General features: G+C 41.1%; 2 protein-coding genes across 4 annotated transcripts in view; one reads left to right on the plus strand and one right to left on the minus strand.

Annotated features, from left to right (window-relative positions):
- Nucleotides 1-2,556, minus strand: part of LOC131956700 (DNA-directed RNA polymerase I subunit RPA2) — a 53,059-nt gene extending 50,503 nt beyond the window's left edge. The window contains exon 1 of the mRNA XM_059321261.1: nt 2,494-2,556. The gene's annotated coding sequence lies outside the window, so the exon portion shown is untranslated. The remainder of the gene's footprint in view (nt 1-2,493) is intronic.
- Nucleotides 2,557-2,913: 357 nt separating this feature from the next.
- LOC131956805 (eukaryotic translation initiation factor 2-alpha kinase) overlaps nt 2,914-27,837 on the plus strand; it is a 35,912-nt gene continuing 10,988 nt past the window's right edge. For all 3 annotated transcript variants that reach the window (XR_009389002.1, XR_009389001.1, XM_059321409.1), the window contains exons 1-12: nt 2,914-3,414; nt 4,160-4,289; nt 4,683-4,880; nt 5,533-5,654; nt 6,564-6,673; nt 10,198-10,328; nt 11,178-11,322; nt 12,154-12,288; nt 14,895-15,017; nt 21,962-22,079; nt 23,429-23,513; nt 24,001-24,092. Coding sequence is in view for 1 of the 3 variants with exons in the window: in XM_059321409.1 (XP_059177392.1) it covers nt 3,101-3,414; nt 4,160-4,289; nt 4,683-4,880; nt 5,533-5,654; nt 6,564-6,673; nt 10,198-10,328; nt 11,178-11,322; nt 12,154-12,288; nt 14,895-15,017; nt 21,962-22,079; nt 23,429-23,513; nt 24,001-24,092 (1,703 nt within the window). In the remaining 2 variants the exon portion in view is untranslated. The remainder of the gene's footprint in view (nt 3,415-4,159; nt 4,290-4,682; nt 4,881-5,532; nt 5,655-6,563; nt 6,674-10,197; nt 10,329-11,177; nt 11,323-12,153; nt 12,289-14,894; nt 15,018-21,961; nt 22,080-23,428; nt 23,514-24,000; nt 24,093-27,837) is intronic.

A 27,837-nucleotide genomic window follows, 5' to 3' on the forward strand; every position in this document is an offset into this window, starting at 1 on the left:
GTCATAGGCATAATTATTACAAATAATTAAATAAGTTTATCACCAAGCTTCTTTACTTATCATAACCAATAATAGGCCCAGACTTACTTTATCAATCGGTACATATAGTATATATAGCATTAGTTATACTAAGAAATAGGCCTATAATTTATTTATAGTATAAAGTATAATAGTGTATATTAAAGGCTATTAGTATTAGCCTTAAATCTAAGTAAGTAGGTATGTGTTAAATGCTTAACACTATTTAATGTAAGCCTAAGCTTCTTGCCTGTCGGTTTTAATAGATAACTTGATCAACGTATTTTATCTAGTTTTAACAGTGCCACCCACAATTTAAATTTTTTCCAACTTCGAAAACTACGTCATTGGCATTAGTGCGCGTATTTTATCGATAATAGGTAATGCGGTGCTAAACCGACGCCATGGCGTTGTCAAGGCCGAATCGCTAGCTCGGGGATTTGACATGTATGATAACTCGTAAGCAGAAGTAGTAAGTGCCATAAAACCGTTATTATAATAATATTTGTTTATTTAATGGACACTTACAACTAATGGCAAGACACTTATAATGTGTTTAATACGTAAACTTATTTAAAATGTGACAGCACCGTACGGGACATGTTCGCGAGATAAACTCATTAGAATCGTGCGATCGATTTCGGCTTAAAGATTGTCATAATGGCGGTAATTTTCTAATTGAAACATATAATACGACCACACTAGAATATCTATATCGAATATTTCTAAAAACTCGATTCCAACAGTGAGATTCGGCATTCTTCGGAAAAGGGCGAGTTTTTATAAAGACTGCATCGAAAAGTCCGGATGTTGAATACCGAATCGAAACAGCGGAAGTCGGAATGCCTATGTCAAATATTATAGATAAATGAATAATAAACCTAAATCAATGGCTAAATATATCAATATAGGCCAGAAATTAACTTTAAACAGCAGTGACTTCCCCCTGAATCTCGCACTATAAGTCTATAGAAAAAAAAATTTAAACAAGCTGGCTGCTATAGTAAATGAGCATGGTTGCATCTGTTGGAAACATCGCTGGTGTTCATTTATTACTGAAAAGTTTTATTTCACTTGTTTAAAAACAGGTACATAAATGAAACAAGGAAACATTTTTGTATTTTTCAAAACACAAATCCTCCTCAAAATGTGAAATAATTATTAAAATGTAAGGAGTCACCTGTTTTTCACATTACTATAGATTACCATCTATCGTTTTAGGTACGTAAAATCGCCCGCGACTAGTAATGTGAAAAACAGGTGACTCCTTACATTTTAATAATTATTTCACATTTTGAGGAGGATTTATGTTTTGAAAAATACAAAAATGTTTCCTTGTTTCATTTATGTACCTGTTTTTAAACAATTGAATTAAAACTTTTCAGTAATAAATGAACACCAGCGATGTTTCCAACAGATGCAACCACGCTCATTTACTATAGCAGCCATCTTGTTAAAGTTTTATTTTTATAGGCATATAGCGCGAGATTCAGGCGGAAGTCACTCTATTTTACAAATGGCTGCTGTTTATATAGCAAATCTTGCTTGCAGACACAGCTGTTTAAAGTTAATTTCTGGCCTATATTGATATATTTAGCCATTGATTTAGGTTTATTATTCATTTATCTATAATATTTGACACAAACATATCACAATATACTTCTATTACAGCCTTGACAATGAGGTAACGTTTTCGTACATTGATAGCCGCGGGCGATTTTACGTACCCAAAACGATAGATTACCCGATAGATTACCATATATATATATATATATATATATATATATATATATATATATATATATATATATATATATATATATATATATATATATATATATATATATATATATATATATATATATATATATATATATATATATATATATGGTAATCTATCGTTTTGGGTACGTAAAATCGCCCGCGGCTATTTATGTACGAAAACGTTACCTCATTGTCAAGGCTTTAATAGAAGTATATTGTCATACTTTTGTGTCAAATATTATAGATAAATGAATAATAAACCTAAATCAATGGCTAAATATATCGATATAGGCCAGAAATTAACTTTAAACAGCAGTGTCTGAGAGCAAGATTTGTTATATAAACAGCAGCCATTTGTAAAATAGAGTGGCTTCCCCCTGAATCTGGCGCTAAAAGCTTATAAAAATAAAACTTAGACAAGATGGCTGCTATAGTAAATGAGCATGGTTGCATCTGTTGGAAACATCGCTAGTCTTCATTTATTATGGAAAAGTTTTAATTCAATTGTTTTAAAACAGGTACATAAATGAATCAAGGAAACATTTTTGAATTTTTTAAAACATAAATCCTCCTCAAAATGTGAAATAATTATTAAAATTTAAGGAGTCACCTTTTTTTCACATTACAAATCGCGGGCGATTTTACGTACCCAAAACGATAGATTACCATATATATATATATATATATATATATTATATATTTAATACAGACAAATAAAAGTCAAGAGTCTAGACTAGTTTAGCAGCTTGACTAGGCCATGTGAGTTGTTTATTTATAGTCTTGCATTGCCGGTCATTCCCAAGTGATGCTAAACTCATAAAGCAAGATACATTTTTTTTTAAATATTTTTTTTAATGACAAATGCATAAAAAGCTTGAGCCTGGGCAATATTAAAATAGCTTATAATGCTGTTTAATTTAAAATTTAAAAGTTACGGCTATATTTTGTAACATTTACTCGTTTAAAATATCGCGAAGAAAATAATTACTTTAATTTTCAATTCTTATTAGGCAATATGATAACTGTTGTTTCCGTTTGAAAAGAAAAGTGGAAAAGAAATGGGAAATTTCCGTTGATTTTTCTATTAAGACGTGTACTTATGACTCAACTTCCGCTTTGTTGTTCAGTACAAAACAAAGTTGTTTCCTGTCAATATGTAAACATAAGAAATTTATACAGAATAACATCTCTATAAACATAAGTTTAACCAACATCCTAACAGTTAGAAATGTCACGTTGAGCTATATGTAGATCTCTACTAGAATTTACTAGATCTAGATGCAGACAGAAACTTAGAGATTTAAGAAGTTATTAAAAAATGGTCAACTCTAAGAATCGTGTTTTTCTATCAAAAGTAATAAAAGCATTGGCATCACTGTCTGCTCTTCTTGCATGCTCAAGTGCCACTCTAACCAAAACGGAAGGCGTAGATCTAGATCAAAATGTGAATAGAATTGCATTTGATAGATCTAGTAGTGGAATCAAATCTGCATTGAAGCATGCCGATAAAAAAAATGTAGGATATCCTGGTCAATTTACTAAACAAGAATTTTTGGAACAAGCTTCTGAATCAGAAATAAACCATTTCCATAAATCCACTATCACAGATGCCATTGAATCAAATTGTGACATGTTAGTAAAAAAATTATTCATTGTATCAAAATAATTTTGTATGTAATGTGCGTAATGGACCAAATACAAATCGGCTGTATCAGATGGGTGAGGCTGTAGACAGAACTTTTTGAAGTCATTCGTGGTGTGGTTGTCTGGCTATATGGATTCTTTATGTGACGTCATCAATGGGCTATCGTTAGGCTGTGTAATAAAAATAACTAAGTACTACCATTACCATTTTTTGGATTCGGTATTGCTAAAAGAAAAGAAAAATTTATTTATGTATGAAACAGAACTCTGCTGTTTTCACTCAACTTTACAGACACTTTTTATCACCTCTTACCCGCTTCTTCAAGGTCGTGCTGACCGTAAGGCCTATGATACAAGATCACACAAGCACAGTTGTGTTTCATTGTCTAGGCAGTTCTACAAGCGCTGGTTATTTTTAATAAGGGCCTATACTAGATTTAAATAAAAAAACTAGATCTGCATGTTTTAGGCCATTAAACAAAATATGTAGGCCTGCTATAATTTAGTTACACGATCTAGTAGGGTCTTGATCTAATTGTTTTTTTAATGCGGTAAAACGTTCTTGAAATGTTGAAATGTTTAAAAAAAACTTGAAATACAGTGTTTGAGAAAATTGCCGCTGTCACTGCCCCTCCAATCCACTTGTAAAAAATATATATGTTTAAATATATATATATGTATGTGTGTATTTCTATATTTCTGATCTATTATTAAACTCTGTTTGTACCCCCAGATTTTATGTACTAGTGAGCACCATTGATGGACGTGTTTCAGCTCTAGACCTCCACAACCAGGGTCATCTAGCATGGTCAGTTCAGGCAGATACCAGACCCCTCTATTCTTCTAGTTTGGCTAATATGGAAGTAAGTGACCAGTAAAAGTGAAGGGGGAGGTAGGGGGTTAGTGAGCAGTAGAAGTGCGAGGGGGAGGCGGTTAGTGACCACTAGAAATGGGAGGGGAGGCGGTTAGTGACCACTAGAAATGGGAGGGGAGGTGATTAGTGACCACTAGAAATGGGAGGGCGGGTTAGTGACCACTAGAAGTGGGAGGGGGGGGCTAGTGACAAGTAAAAGTGGGTGGTGAGGTGACAGTTTACTTGGTGTAAGTAAATTTGGCACCTACTAGAGTTTACTTAGTGTAAATTTGGCACCTACTAGAGTTTAGTTAGTGTAAATTTGGCACCTACTAGAGTTTAGTTAGTGTAAATTTGGCACCTACTAGAGTTTAGTTAGTGTAAATTTCTCATTTTGTGAAAGATGATTCGAAATGGCAAGAAGCTGAGGTTGATTCCTTCGTTGGATGGAGCTCTGTACCAGTTTGATGGGGAGAAGGTGGAGGCCATCCCCATGTCAGCTGACAGCCTGCTCTCCTCCACCTACAGGCTCAGTGATGACTCCATGATCGTTGGCAGCAAGGAGCTGCAGAACTTTGGGCTGGATCTACGCTCTGGCAAGGTAAGGCTATATAAGTGAGCGTCAAGGGGGTGGAGGGTGTGGGGTGTCAGGTGGAGGGCGTGTTGTGGAGTGTCAGGTGGAGGGTGTGTGGTGGAGTGTCAGGTGGAGGGTGTGTGGTGGGGTGTCATGTGGAGGGTGTGTGATGGAGTGTCAGGTGGAGGGTGTGTGGTGGAGTGTCAGGTGGAGGGTGTGTGGTGGGGTGTCAGGTGGAGGGTGTGTTGTGGGGTGTCATAGGAGGGTGTGTGGTGGGGTGTCAGGTGGAGGGTGTGTTGTGGAGTGTCATAGGAGGGTGTGTGGTGGAGTGTCAGGTGTAGGGTGTGTGGTGGAGTGTCAGGTGGAGGGTGTGTGGTGGAGTGTCAGGTGGAGGGTGTGTGGTGGAGTGTCAGGTGGAGGGTGTGTGGTGGAGTGTCAGGTGGAGGGTGTGTGGTGGAGTGTCAGGTGGAGGATGTGTGGTGTGGTGTCAGGTAGAGGGTGTGTGGTGGAGTGTCAGGTGGAGGATGTGTGGTGTGGTGTCAGGTAGAGGGTGTGTGGTGGAGTGTCAAGTGGAGGGTGTGTGGTGGAGTGTCAGGTGGAGGGTGTGTGGTGGAGTGTCAGGTGGAGGGTGTGTGGTGGAGTGTCAGTGCAGGCAGTACAGCAAGTGTTTGTATCCCAGGTCCAGTTCTCCTGCAGCAGTGAGGGCTGTAACACAGCAGAGAGCCAGAGCTCCGCCATCTTGGTACTCACACGCAGCACACAGGTGGTCAGATCAGTGGACATCAAGAATGGCATTGAGAAGTAGGTCACTATGTTTGTAGGTCACTATGTTTGTAGGTAACTACATTTGTAGGTCACTATGTTTGTAGGTCACTATGTTTGTAGGTAACTACATTTGTAGGTCACTATGTTTGTAGGTCACTATGTTTGTAGATAACTACATTTGTAGGTCACTATGTTTGTAGGTCACTATGTTTGTAGGTAACTACATTTGTAGGTCACTATGTTTGTAGGTCACTATGTTTGTAGGTAACTACATTTGTAGGTCACTATGTTTGTAGGTCACTATGTTTGTAGGTAACTACATTTGTAGGTCACTATGTTTGTAGGTCACTACTTTGTAGGTCACTATGTTTGTAGGTAACTATGTTTGTAGGTAACTACATTTGTAGGTCACTATGTTTGTAGGTCACTATGTTTGTAGGTAACTACATTTGTAGGTCACTATGTTTGTAGGTCACTATGTTTGTAGGTAACTACATTTGTAGGTCACTATGTTTGTAGGTCACTACATTTGTAGGTCACTATGTTTGTAGGTCACTATGTTTGTAGGTCACTATGTTTGTAGGTCACTATGTTTGTAGGTCACTATGTTTGTAGGTCACTATGTTTGTAGGTAACTACATTTGTAGGTCACTATGTTTGTAGGTCACTACATTTGTAGGTCACTATGTTTGTAGGTAACTACATTTGTAGGTCACTATGTTTGTAGGTAACTACATTTGTAGGTCACTATGTTTGTAGGTCACTATGTTTGTAGGTAACTACATTTGTAGGTCACTATGTTTGTAGGTCACTACATTTGTACCAGACAATACAATCACAAGTACAATGAGTGCATGACACTTTGTTTGTGTGGGTTGAGTTAGGTCATTGTTTTGTTGCTAATTTGTGATCAGAGTAGAATGGATCTGTTGATGTGTGTTTAAGGTGGAACTTCAGTGTTGGTCAGCACCAAATCAATCTGCCATCACCAAACTCACAACTTGATGAGGACCTGGAAGATGCCCAAGATATCCCCCTTTTTACACACACCTCAGGTACAACCTTTAAGTCATCTCAAACACCCCACATACATCCTTTAAGTCATCTCAAACACCTCAGGTACAACCTTTAAGTCATCTCAAACACCCCACATACAACCTTTAAGTCATCTCAAACACCCCAGGTAACACTTTTAAGTCATCTCAAACACCCCACATACATCCTTTAAGTCATCTCAAACACCCCACATACATCCTTTAAGTCATCTCAAACACCCCACATACAACCTTTAAGTCATCTCAAACACCCCACATACATCCTTTAAGTCATCTCAAACACCCCACATACAACTTTTAAGTCATCTCAAACACCCCACATACATCCTTTAAGTCATCTCAAACACCCCACATACAACTTTTAAGTCATCTCAAACACCCCAGGTAACACTTTTAAGTCATCTCAAACACCCCAGGTAACACTTTTAAGTCATCTCAAACACCCCACATACAACCTTTAAGTCATCTCAAACACCCCACATACAACCTTTAAGTCATCTCAAACACCCCACATACAACCTTTAAGTCATCTCAAACACCCCACATACATCCTTTAAGTCATCTCAAACACCCCAGGTAACACTTTTAAGTCATCTCAAACACCCCAGGTAACACTTTTAAGTCATCTCAAACACCCCAGGTAACACTTTTAAGTCATCTCAAACACCCCACATACAACCTTTAAGTCATCTCAAACACCCCACATACAACCTTTAAGTCATCTCAAACACCCCACATACAACCTTTAAGTCATCTCAAACACCCCACATACAACCTTTAAGTCATCTCAAACACCCCACATACATCCTTTAAGTCATCTCAAACACCCCAGGTACAACTTTTAAGTCATCTCAAACACCCCACATACATCCTTTAAGTCACCTCAAACACCCCAGGTACATCCTTTAAGTCATCTCAAACACCCCACGTACAACCTTTAAGTCATCTCAAACACCCAATGGTGACCACCTTGTGTTAAGACAGTGCTTGTGTTAATTGTGTTTTATTTAAAATTTTCCTATTTCTCTTTTGTTAAGAAGACTTGTGTTGTGTTTTATTTAAAATGTTCCTATTTCTCTTTTGTTAAGAAGACGTGTGTTAATTGTGTTTTATTTAAAATGTTCCTATTTCTCTTTTGTTAAGAAGACTTGTGTTGTGTTTTATTTAAAATTTTCCTATTTCTCTTTTGTTAAGAAGACTTGTGTTAATTATGTTTTATTTAAAATTTTCCTATTTCTCTTTTGTTAAGAAGACTTGTGTTAATTGTGTTTTATTTAAAATTTTCCTATTTCTCTTTTGTTAAGAAGACTTGTGTTAATTGTGTTTTATTTAAAATGTTCCTATTTCCCTTTTGTTAAGAAGACGTGTGTTAATTGTGTTTTATTTAAAATGTTCCTATTTCTCTTTTGTTAAGAAGACTTGTGTTGTGTTTTATTTAAAATTTTCCTATTTCTCTTTTGTTAAGAAGACTTGTGTTAATTATGTTTTATTTAAAATTTTCCTATTTCTCTTTTGTTAAGAAGACTTGTGTTAATTGTGTTTTATTTAAAATTTTCCTATTTCTCTTTTGTTAAGAAGACTTGTGTTAATTGTGTTTTATTTAAAATGTTCCTATTTCCCTTTTGTTAAGAAGACTTGAGTTAATTGTGTTTTATTTAAAATGTTCCTATTTCCCTTTTGTTAAGAAGACTTGAGTTAATTGTGTTTTATTTAAAATTTTCCTATTTCTCTTTTGTTAAGAAGACTTGTGTTAATTGTGTTTTATTTAAAATGTTCCTATTTCTCTTTTGTTAAGAAGACGTGTGTTAATTGTGTTTTATTTAAAATGTTCCTATTTCTCTTTTGTTAAGAAGACGTGTGTTAATTGTGTTTTATTTAAAATGTTCCTATTTCTCTTTTGTTAAGAAGACGTGTGTTAATTGTGTTTTATTTAAAATTTTCCTATTTCTCTTTTGTTAAGAAGACTTGTGTTAATTGTGTTTTATTTAAAATTTTCCTATTTCTCTTTTGTTAAGAAGACTTGTGTTAATTGTGTTTTATTTAAAATGTTCCTATTTCCCTTTTGTTAAGAAGACATGTGTTAATTGTGTTTTATTTAAAATTTTCCTATTTCTCTTTCGTTAAGAAGACTTGTGTTGTGTTTTATTTAAAATTTTCCTATTTCTCTTTTGTTAAGAAGACGTGTGTTAATTGTGTTTTATTTAAAATGTTCCTATTTCTCTTTTGTTAAGAAGACGTGTGTTAATTGTGTTTTATTTAAAATGTTCCTATTTCTCTTTTGTTAAGAAGACGTGTGTTAATTGTGTTTTATTTAAAATTTTCCTATTTCTCTTTTGTTAAGAAGACTTGTGTTAATTGTGTTTTATTTAAAATTTTCCTATTTCTCTTTTGTTAAGAAGACTTGTGTTAATTGTGTTTTATTTAAAATGTTCCTATTTCCCTTTTGTTAAGAAGACATGTGTTAATTGTGTTTTATTTAAAATTTTCCTATTTCTCTTTTGTTAAGAAGACTTGTGTTGTGTTTTATTTAAAATGTTCCTATTTCCCTTTTGTTAAGAAGACTTGTGTTAATTGTGTTTTATTTAAAATGTTCCTATTTCCCTTTTGTTAAGAAGACTTGAGTTAATTGTGTTTTATTTAAAATTTTCCTATTTCTCTTTTGTTAAGAAGACTTGTGTTAATTGTGTTTTATTTAAAATGTTCCTATTTCTCTTTTGTTAAGAAGACTTGAGTTAATTGTGTTTTATTTAAAATTTTCCTATTTCTCTTTTGTTAAGAAGACTTGTGTTAATTGTGTTTTATTTAAAATTTTTGCTATTTCTCTTTTGTTAAGAAGACTTGTGTTAATTGTGTTTTATTTAAAATTTTCCTATTTCTCTTTTGTTAAGAAGACGTGTGTTAATTGTGTTTTATTTAAAATGTTCCTATTTCTCTTTTGTTAAGAAGACGTGTGTTAATTTTGTTTTATTTAAAATTTTCCTATTTCTCTTTTGTTAAGAAGACTTGTGTTAATTGTGTTTTATTTAAAATTTTCCTATTTCTCTTTCGTTAAGAAGACTTGTGTTGTGTTTTATTTAAAATGTTCCTATTTCTCTTTTGTTAAGAAGACGTGTGTTAATTGTGTTTTATTTAAAATGTTCCTATTTCTCTTTTGTTAAGAAGACGTGTGTTAATTGTGTTTTATTTAAAATTTTCCTATTTCCCTTTTGTTAAGAAGACATGTGTTAATTGTGTTTTATTTAAAATTTTCCTATTTCTCTTTTGTTAAGAAGACTTGTGTTGTGTTTTATTTAAAATGTTCCTATTTCCCTTTTGTTAAGAAGACTTGTGTTAATTGTGTTTTATTTAAAATGTTCCTATTTCCCTTTTGTTAAGAAGACGTGTGTTAATTGTGTTTTATTTAAAATGTTCCTATTTCTCTTTTGTTAAGAAGACGTGTGTTAATTGTGTTTTATTTAAAATGTTCCTATTTCTCTTTTGTTAAGAAAACTTGTGTTAAGAAGACTTGTGTTAATTGAATGCAGATGAATGCAGCGGAGGGGAAAGATTTGTTGAAGATTTGGGTGATGAAGATTTGTTGCGTCTACTGGTCCCTGAGGGCAGAGTTGTGGCCTTAAGCAGAGAAGATTCTAGTCTTGTGACGTGGGAACATAAAGTAAGATTCTAGTTGTGACAGTTTGACATTTGTATTGACAGACTGACATTTGTATTGACAGTTTGACATTTGTATTGACAGTCTGACATTTGTATTGACAGTTTGACATTTGTATTGACAGTCTGACATTTGTATTGACAGTTTGACATTTGTATTGACAGTCTGACATTTGTATTGACAGTCTGACATTTGTATTGACAGTTTGACATTTGTATTGACAATCTGACATTTGTATTGACAGTCTGACATTTGTATTGACATTTGTATTGACAGTCTGACATTTGTATTGACAGTCTGACATTTGTATTGACAGTCTGATATTTGTATTGACAGTCTGACATTTGTATTGACAGTTTGACATTTGTATTGACAGTTTGACATTTGTATTGACAGTTTGACATTTGTATTGACAGTTTGACATTTGTATTGACATTTGTATTGACAGTCTGACATTTGTATTGACAGTCTGACATTTGTATTGACAGTCTGACATTTGTATTGACAGTCTGACATTTGTATTGACATTTGTATTGACAGTCTGACATTTGTATTGACAGTCTGACATTTGTATTGACAGTCTGACATTTGTATTGACAGTCTGACATTTGTATTGACAGTCTGACATTTGTATTGACAGTCTGACATTTGTATTGACAGTTTGACATTTGTATTGACAATCTGACATTTGTATTGACAGTTTGACATTTGTATTGACATTTGTATTGACAGTCTGACATTTGTATTGACAGTCTGACATTTGTATTGACAGTCTGACATTTGTATTGACAGTCTGACATTTGTATTGACAGTCTGACATTTGTATTGACAGTCTGACATTTGTATTGACAGTTTGATGCCCCAATAGCAAAGGCCTGGCTACTGAGACAAGGCAAACTGGAGCCCATGAGTTTGTTTGACGGACGCCACATCCCCACGCTGACCACCTACACCCCTGATGACAACGACAGCCTGGCCCAGCCTTTGCTCTACATTGGTAAGTCATGCGTAACATGGTAAGTCATGTGTAACATGGTAAGTCATGCATAACATGGTCTAACATGGTAAGTCATGAGTAACATGGTAAGTCATGTGTAAGTCATGTCTAACATGGTAAGTCATGAGTAACATGGTAAGTCATGCATAACATGGTCTAACATGGTAAGTCATGTCTAACATGGTAAGTCATGTCTCACATGGTAAGTCATGTGTAACATGACTTGAGGAAATGACAATTGACCTAGTTTATGCCAGATCTCCATCTACTGGTCAGATATTCAGTTTGTGAGGAAATTTGTATGTTAGTGAACACACCCTTTGTCAAAAGACATTGTCCCAACTTTAAACTGTCACTGACATCTACGTGGAACTGATTAACTAGACATCTGTCTTGTACATCCATCCCTGTCTTGTACATCCAACCCTGTCTTGTACATCCAACCCTGTCTTGTACATCCAACCCTGTCTTGCAGGCTCTCATCAGAAGTTGCTGTACATCCAACCCTGTCTTGTCTTGTACATCCAACCCTGTCTTGTACATCCAACCCTGTCTTGTACATCCAACCCTGTCTTGTACATCCAACCCTGTCTTGTACATCCAACCCTGTCTTGTACATCCAATCCTGTCTTGTCTTGTACATCCAACCCTGTCTTGTACATCCAACCCTGTCTTGTACATCCAACCCTGTCTTGTACATCCAACCCTGTCTTGTACATCCAACCCTGTCTTGTACATCCAACCCTGTCTTGTACATCCAACCCTGTCTTGTACATCCAACCCTGTCTTGTACATCCAACCCTGTCTTGTACATCCAACCCTGTCTTGCAGGCTCGCATCAGAAGTTGCTGTACATCCAACCCTCGCCTCAGATGGAAAACATAATCAAGTCCTTCACTCGTCAGCGGATCGGACACATCTTTGATCCGGATGTCAAAGTTTCGTGGAGACCTTACCTGAATACTGGTACAGTTGAAATTCAACTAATCTTCCACCTGACCCTATGACACCATCAACTAATATTCCACCTGACCCTATGACACCATCAACTAATATTCCACCTGACCCTATGACACCATCAACTAATATTCCACCTGACCCTATGACACCAACTAATATTCCACCTGACCCTATGACACCATCAACTAATATTTTACCTGACCCTATGACACCATCAACTAATATTCCACCTGACCCTATGACACCAACTAATATTCCACCTGACCCTATGACACCATCAACTAATATTTTACCTGACCCTATGACACCATCAACTAATATTTTACCTGACCCTATGACACCATCAACTAATATTTTACCTGACCCTATGACACCATCAACTAATATTTTACCTGACCCTATGACACCATCAACTAATATTCCACCTGACCCTATGACACCATCAACTAATATTCCACCTGACCCTATGACACCATCAACTAATATTCCACCTGACCCTATGACACCATCAACTAATATTCCACCTGACCCTATGACACCATCAACTAATCTTCCACCTGACCCTATGACACCATCAACTAATATTCCACCTGACCCTATGACACCATCAACTAATATTTTACCTGACCCTATGACACCATCAACTAATCTTCCACCTGACCCTATGACACCATCAACTAATATTTTACCTGACCCTATGACACCATCAACTAATATTTTACCTGACCCTATGACACCATCAACTAATATTCCACCTGACCCTATGACACCATCAACTAATCTTCCACCTGACCCTATGACACCATCAACTAATATTCCACCTGACCCTATGACACCATCAACTAATATTCCACCTGACCCTATGACACCATCAACTAATATTCCACCTGACCCTATGACACCATCAACTAATATTTTACCTGACCCTATGACACCATCAACTAATATTTTACCTGACCCTATGACACCATCAACTAATATTCCACCTGACCCTATGACACCATCAACTAATATTCCACCTAACCCTATGACACCATCAACTAATATTCCACCTGACCCTATGACACCATCAACTAATATTCCACCTGACCCTATGACACCATCAACTAATATTCCACCTGACCCTATGACACCATCAACTAATATTCCACCTGACCCTATGACACCATCAACTAATATTCCACCTGACCCTATGACACCATCAACTAATATTCCACCTGACTCTATGACACCATCAACTAATATTTTACCTGACCCTATGACACCATCAACTAATATTTTACCTGACCCTATGACACCATCAACTAATATTTTACCTGACCCTATGACACCATCAACTAATATTCCACCTGACCCTATGACACCATCAACTAATATTCCACCTGACCCTATGACACCATCAACTAATATTCCACCTGACCCTATGACACCATCAACTAATATTCCACCTGACCCTATGACACCATCAACTAATATTCCACCTGACCCTATGACACCATCAACTAATATTCCACCTGACCCTATGACACCATCAACTAATATTCCACCTGACCCTATGACACCATCAACTAATATTCCACCTGACCCTATGACACCATCAACTAATATTTTACCTGACCCTATGACACCATCAACTAATATTTTACCTGACCCTATGACACCATCAACTAATATTTTACCTGACCCTATGACACCATCAACTAATATTCCACCTGACCCTATGACACCATCAACTAATATTCCACCTGACCCTATGACACCATCAACTAATATTTTACCTGACCCTATGACACCATCAACTAATATTTTACCTGACCCTATGACACCATCAACTAATATTCCACCTGACCCTATGACACCATCAACTAATATTCCACCTGACCCTATGACACCATCAACTAATATTCCACCTGACCCTATGACACCATCAACTAATATTCCACCTGACCCTATGACACCATCAACTAATATTCCACCTGACCCTATGACACCATCAACTAATATTCCACTTGACCCTATGACACCATCAACTAATATTCCACCTGACCCTATGACACCATCAACTAATATTTTACCTGACCCTATGACACCATCAACTAATACTCCACCTGACCCTATGACACCATCAACTAATATTCCACCTGACCCTATGACACCATCAACTAATATTCCACCTGACCCTATGACACCATCAACTAATATTCCACCTGACCCTATGACACCATCAACTAATATTCCACCTGACCCTATGACACCATCAACTAATATTCCACCTGACCCTATGACACCATCAACTAATATTTTACCTGACCCTATGACACCATCAACAAATATTTTACCTGACCCTTTGACACCATCAACTAATAATAATATTCCACCTGACCCTATGACACCATCAACTAATATTCCACCTGACCCTATGACACCATCAACTAATATTCCACCTGACCCTATGACACCATCAACTAATATTCCACCTGACCCTATGACACCATCAACTAATATTCCACCTGACCCTATGACACCATCAACTAATATTCCACCTGACCCTATGACACCATCAACTAATATTTTACCTGACCCTATGACACCATCAACTCTTATATTCGTAGCTTCTGTGAGGACGCCCATTTTTGGAGGGAACAGACAACCAGCACAACTAGAAAAATCCCCAGATGTCAGAAAGAAAAAAGACAGCACATCACTGACAGTTTGGCATGAAGATTACCCTTTTGGTAGGCTCTTCTGTTTGTTTGATTGGTGGGCTGTGGACAGGGGTTTTTACAGGGTGGGTGGGGAGTGGACAGGTGTTTTTACAGGGTGTGGCCAGGTGTTTTTACAGGGTGGGTGGGGAGTGGACAGGGGTTTTTACAGGGTGGGTGGGGAGTGGACAGGGGTTTTTACAGGGTGGGTGGGGAGTGGACAGGGGTTTTTACAGGGTGGGTGGGGAGTGGACAGGTGTTTTTACAGGGTGGGTGGGGTGTGGACAGGTGTTTTTACAGGGTGGGTGGGGTGTGGACAGGTGTTTTTACAGGGTGGGTGGGGTGTGGACAGGTGTTTTTACAGGGTGGGTGGGGAGTGGACAGGGGTTTTTACAGGGTGGGTGGGGAGTGGACAGGTGTTTTTACAGGGTGGGTGGGGAGTGGACAGGGGTTTTTACAGGGTGGGTGGGGAGTGGACAGGGGTTTTTACAGGGTGGGTGGGGAGTGGACAGGTGTTTTTACAGGGTGGGTGGGGAGTGGACAGGTGTTTTTACAGGGTGTGGACAGGTGTTTTTACAGGGTGTGGACAGGGGTTTTTACAGGGTGTGGACAGGGGTTTTTACAGGGTGTGGACAGGGGTTTTTACAGGGTGTGGACAGGGGTTTTTACAGGGTGTGGACAGGTGTTTTTATGGGGTGTGGACAGGTGTTTTTATGGGGTGGGTGGGGTGTGGACAGGTGTTTTTACAGGGTGGGTGGGGAGTGGACAGGTGTTTTTACAGGGTGTGGACAGGTGTTTTTATGGGGAGTGGACAGGTGTTTTTACAGGGTGGGTGGGGAGTGGACAGGTGTTTTTACAGGATGGGTGGGGAGTGGACAGGTGTTTTTACAGGGTGGGTGGGGAGTGGACAGGTGTTTTTACAGGGTGGGTGGGGTGTGGACAGGTGTTTTTACAGGGTGGGTGGGGTGTGGACAGGTGTTTTTACAGGGTGGGTGGGGTGTGGACAGGTGTTTTTACAGGGTGGGTGGGGAGTGGACAGGTGTTTTTACAGGGTGGGTGGGGTGTGGACAGGTGTTTTTACAGGGTGGGTGGGGTGTGGACAGGGGTTTTTACAGGGTGGGTGGGGAGTGGACAGGTGTTTTTACAGGGTGGGTGGGGAGTGGACAGGTGTTTTTACAGGGTGGGTGGGGTGTGGACAGGTGTTTTTATGGGGTGGGTGGGGAGTGGACAGGGGTTTTTACAGGGTGGGCGTGGTGTGGTCAGGTGTTTTTACAGGGTGGGTGGGGTGTGGCCAGGTGTTTTTACAGGGTGTGGACAGGTGTTTTTATGGGGTGGGTGGGGTGTGGACAGGTGTTTTTACAGGGTGGGTGGGGTGTGGACAGGTGTTTTTACAGGGTGGGTGGGGAGTGGACAGGTGTTTTTACAGGGTGGGTGGGGAGTGGACAGGTGTTTTTACAGGGTGGGTGGGGAGTGGACAGGTGTTTTTACAGGGTGTGGACAGGTGTTTTTACAGGGTGGGTGGGGTGTGGACAGGTGTTTTTACAGGGTGGGTGGGGTGTGGACAGGTGTTTTTACAGGGTGGGTGGGGAGTGGACAGGTGTTTTTACAGGGTGGGTGGGGAGTGGACAGGTGTTTTTACAGGGTGGGTGGGGTGTGGCCAGGTGTTTTTACAGGGTGTGGACAGGTGTTTTTATGGGGTGGGTGGGGTGTGGACAGGTGTTTTTACAGGGTGGGTGGGGAGTGGACAGGTGTTTTTACAGGGTGGGTGGGGTGTGGCCAGGTGTTTTTACAGGGTGTGGACAGGTGTTTTTATGGGGTGGGTGGGGTGTGGCCAGTTGTTTTTACAGGTTGTTGGTGGGGTGTGGTCAGGTGTTTTTACAGGGTGGGTGGGGAGTGGCCAGGTGTTTTTACAGGGTGGGTGGGGAGTGGACAGGTGTTTTTACAGGGTGGGTGGGGTGTGGACAGGTGTTTTTATGGGGTGTGGACAGGGGTTTTTACAGGGTGGGTGGGGTGTGGACAGGGGTTTTACAGGGTGGGTGGTGTGTGGACAGGGGTTTTTACAGGTTGTGGGTGGGGTGTGGTCAGGTGTTTTTATGGGGTGTGGCCAGGTGTTTTTATGGGGTGTGGACAGGTGTTTTTACAGGGTGGGTGGGGTGTGGTCAGGTGTTTTTACAGGCTGTGGGTGGGGTGTGGATAGGTGTTTTTACAGGGTGTGGGTGGGGTGTGGCCAGTTGTTTTTACAGGTTGTGGGTGGGGTGTGGTCAGGTGTTTTTACAGGGTGTGGGTGGGGTGTGGTCAGGTGTTTTTACAGGCTGTGGGTGGGGTGTGGTCAGGTGTTTTTACAGGGTGTGGACAGGTGTTTTTACAGGGTGTGGTCAGGTGTTTTTACAGGGTGTGGTCAGGTGTTTTTACAGGGTGTGGGTGGGGTGTGGACAGGTGTTTTTACAGGGTGTGGACAGGTGTTTTTACAGGGTGTGGTCAGGTGTTTTTACAGGGTGTGGTCAGGTGTTTTTACAGGGTGTGGACAGGTGTTTTTACAGGGTGTGGTCAGGTGTTTTTACAGGGTGTGGACAGGTGTTTTTACAGGGTGTGGACAGGTGTTTTTACAGGGTGTGGACAGGTGTTTTTACAGGGTGTGGACAGGTGTTTTTACAGGGTGTGGACAGGTGTTTTTACAGGGTGTGGACAGGTGTTTTTATGGGGTGTGGACAGGTGTTTTTACAGGGTGGGTGGGGTGTGGCCAGGTGTTTTTACAGGGTGTGGACAGGTGTTTTTACAGGGTGTGGACAGGTGTTTTTATGGGGTGGGTGGGGTGTGGACAGGTGTTTTTACAGGGTGGGTAGGGAGTGGCCAGGTGTTTTTACAGGGTGTGGACAGGTGTTTTTATGGGGTGTGGACAGGTGTTTTTACAGGGTGGGTGGGGTGTGGCCAGTTGTTTTTACAGGTTGTTGGTGGGGTGTGGTCAGGTGTTTTTACAGGGTGGGTGGGGAGTGGCCAGGTGTTTTTACAGGGTGGGTGGGGAGTGGACAGGTGTTTTTACAGGGTGGGTGGGGTGTGGACAGGTGTTTTTATGGGGTGTGGACAGGGGTTTTTACAGGGTGGGTGGGGTGTGGACAGGGGTTTTACAGGGTGGGTGGTGTGTGGACAGGGGTTTTTACAGGTTGTGGGTGGGGTGTGGTCAGGTGTTTTTATGGGGTGTGGCCAGGTGTTTTTATGGGGTGTGGACAGGTGTTTTTACAGGGTGGGTGGGGTGTGGTCAGGTGTTTTTACAGGCTGTGGGTGGGGTGTGGATAGGTGTTTTTACAGGGTGTGGGTGGGGTGTGGCCAGTTGTTTTTACAGGTTGTGGGTGGGGTGTGGTCAGGTGTTTTTACAGGGTGTGGGTGGGGTGTGGTCAGGTGTTTTTACAGGCTGTGGGTGGGGTGTGGTCAGGTGTTTTTACAGGGTGTGGACAGGTGTTTTTACAGGGTGTGGGTGGGGTGTGGACAGGTGTTTTTACAGGGTGTGGGTGGGGTGTGGACAGGTGTTTTTACAGGGTGTGGACAGGTGTTTTTACAGGGTGTGGCCAGGTGTTTTTACAGGGTGTGGACAGGTGTTTTTACAGGGTGTGGCCAGGTGTTTTTACAGGGTGGGTGGGGTGTGGTCAGGTGTTTTTACAGGGTGTGGCCAGGTGTTTTTACAGGGTGTGGTCAGGTGTTTTTACAGGGTGTGGACAGGTGTTTTTACAGGGTGTGGACAGGTGTTTTTACAGGGTGGGTGGGGTGTGGACAGGTGTTTTTACAGGGTGTGGACAGGCGTTTTTACAGGGTGTGGCCAGGTGTTTTTACAGGGTGTGGACAGGTGTTTTTACAGGGTGTGGACAGGTGTTTTTACAGGGTGTGGACAGGTGTTTTTACAGGGTGTGGACAGGTGTTTTTACAGGGTGTGGACAGGTGTTTTTACAGGGTGTGGTCAGGTGTTTTTACAGGGTGTGGTCAGGCGTTTTTACAGGGTGTGGACAGGTGTTTTTACAGGGTGATTCTTCTCCTTGTGATCTGGGTACCAGACTGGCTGAGCTAGCACTATGCTCCACTTGTTTCTGTTTTAGACACTGGCTACTTCCTGTACCCAGACTGACTGAGCTAGCACTATGCTCCACTTGTTTCTGTTTTAGACACTGGCTACTTCCTGTACCCAGACTGGCTGACCTGCACTATGCTCCACTTGTTTCTGTTCTAGACACTGGCTACTTCCTGTACCCAGACTGGCTGAGCTAGCACTATGCTCCACTTGTTTCTGTTCTAGACACTGGCTACTTCCTGTACCCAGATTGGCTGACCTGCACTATGCTCCACTTGTTTCTGTTCTAGACACTGGCTACTTCCTGTACCCAGACTGGCTGACCTGCACTATGCTCCACTTGTTTCTGTTCTAGACACTGGCTACTTCCTGTACCCAGACTGACTGAGCTAGCACTATGCTCCACTTGTTTCTGTTCTAGACACTGGCTACTTCCTGTACCCAGACTGACTGAGCTAGCACTATGCTCCACTTGTTTCTGTTCTAGACACTGGCTACTTCCTGTACCCAGACTGGCTGAGCTAGCACTATGCTCCACTTGTTTCTGTTCTAGACACTGGCTACTTCCTGTACCCAGACTGGCTGAGCTAGCACTATGCTCCACTTGTTTCTGTTCTAGACACTGGCTACTTCCTGTACCCAGACTGGCTGAGCTAGCACTATGCTCCACTTGTTTCTGTTCTAGACACTGGCTACTTCCTGTACCCAGACTGGCTGAGCTAGCACTATGCTCCACTTGTTTCTGTTCTAGACACTGGCTACTTCCTGTACCCAGACTGGCTGAGCTAGCACTATGCTCCACTTGTTTCTGTTCTAGACACTGGCTACTTCCTGTACCCAGACTGGCTGAGCTAGCACTATGCTCCACTTGTTTCTGTTCTAGACACTGGCTACTTCCTGTACCCAGATTGGCTGACCTGCACTATGCTCCACTTGTTTCTGTTCTAGACACTGGCTACTTCCTGTACCCAGACTGGCTGAGCTAGCACTATGCTCCACTTGTTTCTGTTCTAGACACTGGCTACTTCCTGTACCCAGATTGGCTGACCTGCACTATGCTCCACTTGTTTCTGTTCTAGACACTGGCTACTTCCTGTACCCAGACTGACTGAGCTAGCACTATGCTCCACTTGTTTCTGTTCTAGACACTGGCTACTTCCTGTACCCAGACTGGCTGAGCTAGCACTATGCTCCACTTGTTTCTGTTCTAGACACTGGCTACTTCCTGTACCCAGACTGGCTGAGCTAGCACTATGCTCCACTTGTTTCTGTTCTAGACACTGGCTACTTCCTGTACCCAGACTGGCTGAGCTAGCACTATGCTCCACTTGTTTCTGTTCTAGACACTGGCTACTTCCTGTACCCAGACTGGCTGAGCTAGCACTATGCTCCACTTGTTTCTGTTCTAGACACTGGCTACTTCCTGTACCCAGATTGGCTGACCTGCACTATGCTCCACTTGTTTCTGTTCTAGACACTGGCTACTTCCTGTACCCAGACTGGCTGACCTGCACTATGCTCCACTTGTTTCTGTTCTAGACACTGGCTACTTCCTGTACCCAGACTGACTGAGCTAGCACTATGCTCCACTTGTTTCTGTTCTAGACACTGGCTACTTCCTGTACCCAGACTGGCTGAGCTAGCACTATGCTCCACTTGTTTCTGTTCTAGACACTGGCTACTTCCTGTACCCAGACTGGCTGAGCTAGCACTATGCTCCACTTGTTTCTGTTCTAGACACTGGCTACTTCCTGTACCCAGACTGGCTGAGCTAGCACTATGCTCCACTTGTTTCTGTTCTAGACACTGGCTACTTCCTGTACCCAGACTGGCTGACCTGCACTATGCTCCACTTGTTTCTGTTCTAGACACTGGCTACTTCCTGTACCCAGAGTTTGCTGACCTGCACTATGCTCCACTTGTTTCTGTTTTAGACACTGGCTACTTCCTGTACCCAGATTGGCTGACCTGCACTATGCTCCACTTGTTTCTGTTCTAGACACTGGCTACTTCCTGTACCCAGACTGGCTGACCTGCACTATGCTCCACTTGTTTCTGTTCTAGACACTGGCTACTTCCTGTACCCAGACTGACTGAGCTAGCACTATGCTCCACTTGTTTCTGTTCTAGACACTGGCTACTTCCTGTACCCAGACTGACTGAGCTAGCACTATGCTCCACTTGTTTCTGTTCTAGACACTGGCTACTTCCTGTACCCAGACTGGCTGAGCTAGCACTATGCTCCACTTGTTTCTGTTCTAGACACTGGCTACTTCCTGTACCCAGACTGGCTGAGCTAGCACTATGCTCCACTTGTTTCTGTTCTAGACACTGGCTACTTCCTGTACCCAGACTGGCTGAGCTAGCACTATGCTCAACTTGTTTCTGTTCTAGACACTGGCTACTTCCTGTACCCAGACTGGCTGAGCTAGCACTATGCTCCACTTGTTTCTGTTCTAGACACTGGCTACTTCCTGTACCCAGACTGACTGAGCTAGCACTATGCTCCACTTGTTTCTCTTCTAGACACTGGCTACTTCCTGTACCCAGACTGGCTGAGCTAGCACTATGCTCCACTTGTTTCTGTTCTAGACACTGGCTACTTCCTGTACCCAGACTGGCTGAGCTAGCACTATGCTCCACTTGTTTCTGTTCTAGACACTGGCTACTTCCTGTACCCAGACTGGCTGACCTGCACTATGCTCCACTTGTTTCTGTTCTAGACACTGGCTACTTCCTGTACCCAGACTGGCTGACCTGCACTATGCTCCACTTGTTTCTGTTCTAGACACTGGCTACTTCCTGTACCCAGACTGACTGAGCTAGCACTATGCTCCACTTGTTTCTGTTCTAGACACTGGCTACTTCCTGTACCCAGACTGGCTGAGCTAGCACTATGCTCCACTTGTTTCTGTTCTAGACACTGGCTACTTCCTGTACCCAGAGTTTGCTGACCTGCGTGCAAGCAAAAAAGAGCAGGTCCTGTTGATTGAGGACACAAAACATGGACAACAGGAGCACAAGTGGCAAGTTACTTGGTAAAGTCATATTAGCAACTACTTACTTCAGTCTTAGGTTTCATTTTTTTAAGTTTCTACCCAACTTTATGCTACCTGGCAGCAAACATTGTATGCTACCTTTAGGACCATGTTCTGTACCTGTGGCTACCTTTAGGACCATGTTCTGTACCTGTGGCTACCTTTAGGACCATGTTCTGTACCTGTGGCTACCTTTAGGACCATGTTCTGTACCTGTGGCTACCTTTAGGACCATGTTCTGTACCTGTGGCTACCTTTAGGACCATGTTCTGTACCTGTGGCTACCTTTAGGACCATGTTCTGTACCTGTGGCTACCTTTAGGACCATGTTCTGTACCTGTGGCTACCTTTAGGACCATGTTCTGTACCTGTGGCTACCTTTAGGACCATGTTCTGTACCTGTGGCTACCTTTAGGACCATGTTCTGTACCTGTGACTACCTTTAGGACCATGTTCTGTACCTGTGGCTACCTTTAGGACCATGTTCTGTACCTGTGGCTACCTTTAGGACCATGTTCTGTACCTGTGGCTACCTTTAGGACCATGTTCTGTACCTGTGGCTACCTTTAGGACCATGTTCTGTACCTGTGGCTACCTTTAGGACCATGTTCTGTACCTGTGGCTACCTTTAGGACCATGTTATGTACCTGTGGCTACCTTTAGGACCATGTTCTGTACCTGTGGCTACCTTTAGGACCATGTTCTGTACCTGTGGCTACCTTTAGGACCATGTTCTGTGCCTGTGGCTACCTTTAGGACCATGTTCTGTACCTATGGCTACCTTTAGGACCATGTTCTGTACTTGTGGCTACCTTAGAACCATGTTCTGTACCTGTGGCTACCTTTAGGACCATGTTCTGTACTTGTGGCTACCTTAGGACCATGTTCTGTACCTGTGGCTACCTTTAGGACCATGTTCTGTACCTGTGACTACCTTTAGGACCATGTTCTGTACCTGTGGCTACCTTTAGGACCATGTTCTGTACCTGTGGCTACCTTTAGGACCATGTTCTGTACCTGTGGCTACCTTTAGGACCATGTTCTGTACTTGTGGCTACCTTAGGACCATGTTCTGTACCTGTGGCTACCTTTAGGACCATGTTCTGTACCTGTGGCTACCTTTAGGACCATGTTCTGTACCTGTGGCTACCTTTAGGACCATGTTCTGTACTTGTGGCTACCTTAGGACCATGTTCTGTACCTGTGGCTACCTTTAGGACCATGTTCTGTGGCTACCTTTAGGGCCATGTTCTCTACCCCCCCCCCCCCCCCCCCCCCCCCCCCCCCATATTTGATGCTAATTTTAGAGGTGACTGACTCCACCTATATTTTCTGTTTTTTTGTTTCAGGAAACTTGTATTGGTTGGCGTTATCTTCTCTGTTGCTTTACATCTGTGTTTAATCAAGCTATTCAAGAAGACTGATCATACTTTGGTAAGTCTATAGGAATAGAATTTAGCCTTTATTGGATTGGTTCATGGATATTAGAAGCAGATCTTTTGCTCAAGGGTTTTGAAAGTTCCTGTGGGAATAGAACTAGGGCTTATAATAAGTCAAGGTTTTTGTTAGACAAGTTTTTTGTGTTATGGTCAAGTTTTTGTTAGACAAGTTTTTTGTGTTATGGTCAAGTTTTTGTTAGACAAGTTTTTTGTGTTATGGTCAAGTTTTTGTTAGACAAGTTTTTTGTGTTATGGTCAAGTTTTTGTTAGACAAGTTTTTTGTGTTATGGTCAAGTTTTTGTTAGACAAGTTTTTTGTGTTATGGTCAAGTTTTTGTTAGACAAGTTTTTTGTGTTATGGTCAAGTTTTTGTTAGACAAGTTTTTTGTGTTATGGTCAAGTTTTTGTTAGACAAGTTTTTTGTGTTATGGTCAAGTTTTTGTTAGACAAGTTTTTTGTGTTATGGTCAAGTTGTTGTTGCAGGAAAAAGGAAGTGAAGAAGTGTTTCTTGTGTCATCTGACAGTGCTCCAGTTCTGCAGGAAAATTCTGGAAGCTTTGGCAAATACACCTCCAGGTTAGTTGTGCTTGTCCCTCATCAGATGCATCACACGTCTTCTTTATTCAGGTCCCTCAAAGATCATCACACATCTCCTTTATTCAGGTCCCTCAAAGATCATCACACATCTCCTTTATTCAGGTCCCTCAAAGATCATCACACATCTCCTTTATTCAGGTCCCTCAAAGATCATCACACATCTCCTTTATTCAGGTCCCTCAAAGATCATCACACATCTCCTTTATTCAGGTCCCTCAAAGATCATCACACATCTCCTTTATTCAGGTCCCTCCCCTCAAAGATCATCACACATCTCCTTTATTCAGGTCCCTCAAAGATCATCACACATCTCCTTTATTCAGGTCCCTCAAAGATCATCACACATCTCCTTTATTCAGGTCCCTCAAAGATCATCACACATCTCCTTTATTCAGGTCCCTCAAAGATCATCACACATCTCCTTTATTCAGGTCCCTCAAAGATCATCACACATCTCCTTTATTCAGGTCCCTCCCCTCAAAGATCATCACACATCTCCTTTATTCAGGTCCCTCCCCTCAAAGATCATCACACGTCTCCTTTATTCATTACATGGTCCCTCAAAGATCATCACACATCTCCTTTATTCAGGTCCCTCCCCTCAAAGATCATCACACGTCTCCTTTATTCATTACATGGTCCCTCAAAGATCATCACACATCTCCTTTATTCAGGTCCCTCAAAGATCATCACACATCTCCTTTATTCAGGTCCCTCCCCTCAAAGATCATCACACATCTCCTTTATTCATTACATGGTCCCTCAAAGATCATCACACATCTCCTTTATTCAGGTCCCTCCCCTCAAAGATCATCACACGTCTCCTTTATTCATTACATGGTCCCTCAAAGATCATCACACATCTCCTTTATTCAGGTCCCTCCCCTCAAAGATCATCACACGTCTCCTTTATTCATTACATGGTCCCTCAAAGATCATCACACGTCTCCTTTATTCAGGTCCCTCCCCTCAAAGATCATCACACGTCTCCTTTATTCATTACATGGTCCCTCAAAGATCATCACACATCTCCTTTATTCAGGTCCCTCCCCTCAAAGATCATCACACATCTCCTTTATTCAGGTCCCTCAAAGATCATCACACGTCTCCTTTATTCATTACATGGTCCCTCAAAGATCATCACACATCTCCTTTATTCAGGTCCCTCCCCTCAAAGATCATCACACGTCTCCTTTATTCATTACATGGTCCCTCAAAGATCATCACACATCTCCTTTATTCAGGTCCCTCCCCTCAAAGATCATCACACGTCTCCTTTATTCATTACATGGTCCCTCAAAGATCATCACATATCTCCCAGGGTTCGTACGCAGTCTGGAAAAAGTCTTGAATTTAGAAAAGTGAATTTAAGACTTAAAAATGTCTGGAAAATCGCTAGTTTTTGGGCAGGATTTTTTAAAAGTCTGGAAAAAGTCTGGAATCTAGTTTTAGAAACAAAACTTCGTAGTCCATATTTTCCAACTTAGAAAATTGCGATTTTTAAGTGACTTTAGTCCAATTTTTTCCCCGCGCTATCGCGCGGGTTTACACTATGTTGTGGCGTTTTTTCGCTTGTTCGCAGAAAAAAACACGAATGCTCAGTTACTACGTCATTGGAAGAAGAGGGGAAGGGAGGGAAGAGATATTTTGTGGCCCGACTGACCGTATGAATGTGTTACAAGTACTTACAATTGTCATTTAATGAAAGAATGATCGCCGTCATGATTGTTAGGCTCTCGATTTAATTGTAATTCACCTTCCATTAAACTGTTTTTGAAATCATTGCAAACGCTGACGATTAAAGTTAAACTACCCCGCCCCTCCTTGTAACCACGGTCACTTGTGTGAACTCACCGTGAACCCAAGTGCGTAGTTGGTACTGCCTGGTAAGGAGGGGAGGGGGTATAAGTCACAGCACAGTTCATGTTATGACGTATTAAACAGGCATACTGAAGTCTAGACTACTATGACCTCAGAGTGAACCCTTCATCGTGTCGTGTGTATGTGAGGGGGGGGGATGGGAGGAAAGGATACGGGCAATTTTTTTTATAGCAGACCCGTTTCTCAGCTATTACTATAAGCACAAACAGTGATTTTTTTTTTTTTTTTTTTTTTTTTTTTGCTCCAATTTTTTTTCTTTACACGTAGCCTATATGAGGCTACTTAACAAGAGCAGACCTAAATTAATACATTACATTATTATTGTTTAAAGTAATTAACTCTCACTATTATACAATACCATTTTAATGATAGTTTAATTGAAAACATAAGCAATTAGATCAGGAACAGATTACATAAGTCTAATGTTGGAAACAATAGTTTCATCATTTTAATCAATTTTTCAATTGTTACAATTTTAGGTAGGGTGGAGTAGGCAAACTTAGAAAAAATGATTTTCTGTCAATTTGGCTAGAGAAAGTTCACTATGAATATAGCTCAATTGCCTAAAATAAATGTCAATTTAGTATAAGTAATTAAAATGACAGTACAAATAGTGCATCATTTTAAAAAAATTATTCACACATTATCTGTCTAAAGTCTGGAATTTTTCCAAAAAAGTCTGGAAAAAGTCTGGAATTTCATTTTCAAAAAGCAGTACGAACCCTGATCTCCTTTATTCAGGTCCCTCAAAGATCATTACACATCTCCTTTATTCAGGTCCCTCAAAGATCATCACACATCTCCTTTATTCAGGTCCCTCAAAGATCATCACACATCTCCTTTATTCAGGTCCCTCAAAGATCATCACACATCTCCTTTATTCAGGTCCCTCAAAGATCATCACACATCTCCTTTATTCAGGTCCCTCCCCTCAAAGATCATCACACGTCTCCTTTATTCATTACATGGTCCCTCAAAGATCATCACACATCTCCTTTATTCAGGTCCCTCCCCTCAAAGATCATCACACGTCTCCTTTATTCATTACATGGTCCCTCAAAGATCATCACATATCTCCTTTATTCAGGTCCCTCAAAGATCATCACACATCTCCTTTATTCAGGTCCCTCCCCTCAAAGATCATCACACATCTCCTTTATTCAGGTCCCTCAAAGATCATCACACGTCTCCTTTATTCATTACATGGTCCCTCAAAGATCATCACACATCTCCTTTATTCAGGTCCCTCCCCTCAAAGATCATCACACATCTCCTTTATTCAGGTCCCTCCCCTCAAAGATCATCACACGTCTCCTTTATTCATTACATGGTCCCTCAAAGATCATCACATATCTCCTTTATTCAGGTCCCTCAAAGATCATCACACATCTCCTTTATTCAGGTCCCTCCCCTCAAAGATCATCACACATCTCCTTTATTCAGGTCCCTCCCCTCAAAGATCATCACACGTCTCCTTTATTCATTACATGGTCCCTCAAAGATCATCACATATCTCCCAGGGTTCGTACGCAGTCTGGAAAAAGTCTTGAATTTAGAAAAGTGAATTTAAGACTTAAAAATGTCTGGAAAATCGCTAGTTTTTGGGCAGGATTTTTTAAAAGTCTGGAAAAAGTCTGGAATCTAGTTTTAGAAACAAAACTTCGTAGTCCATATTTTCCAACTTAGAAAATTGCGATTTTTAAGTGACTTTAGTCCAATTTTTTTCCCCGCGCTATCGCGCGGGTTTACACTATGTTGTGGCGTTTTTTCGCTTGTTCGCAGAAAAAAACACGAATGCTCAGTTACTACGTCATTGGAAGAAGAGGGGAAGGGAGGGAAGAGA

The sequence above is a fragment of the Physella acuta genome, unplaced genomic scaffold (genome assembly GCF_028476545.2).
Source record: "Physella acuta isolate Inbredline_101_S28 unplaced genomic scaffold, ASM2847654v3 ptg000079l, whole genome shotgun sequence".
NCBI lineage: Eukaryota > Metazoa > Mollusca > Gastropoda > Physidae > Physella > Physella acuta.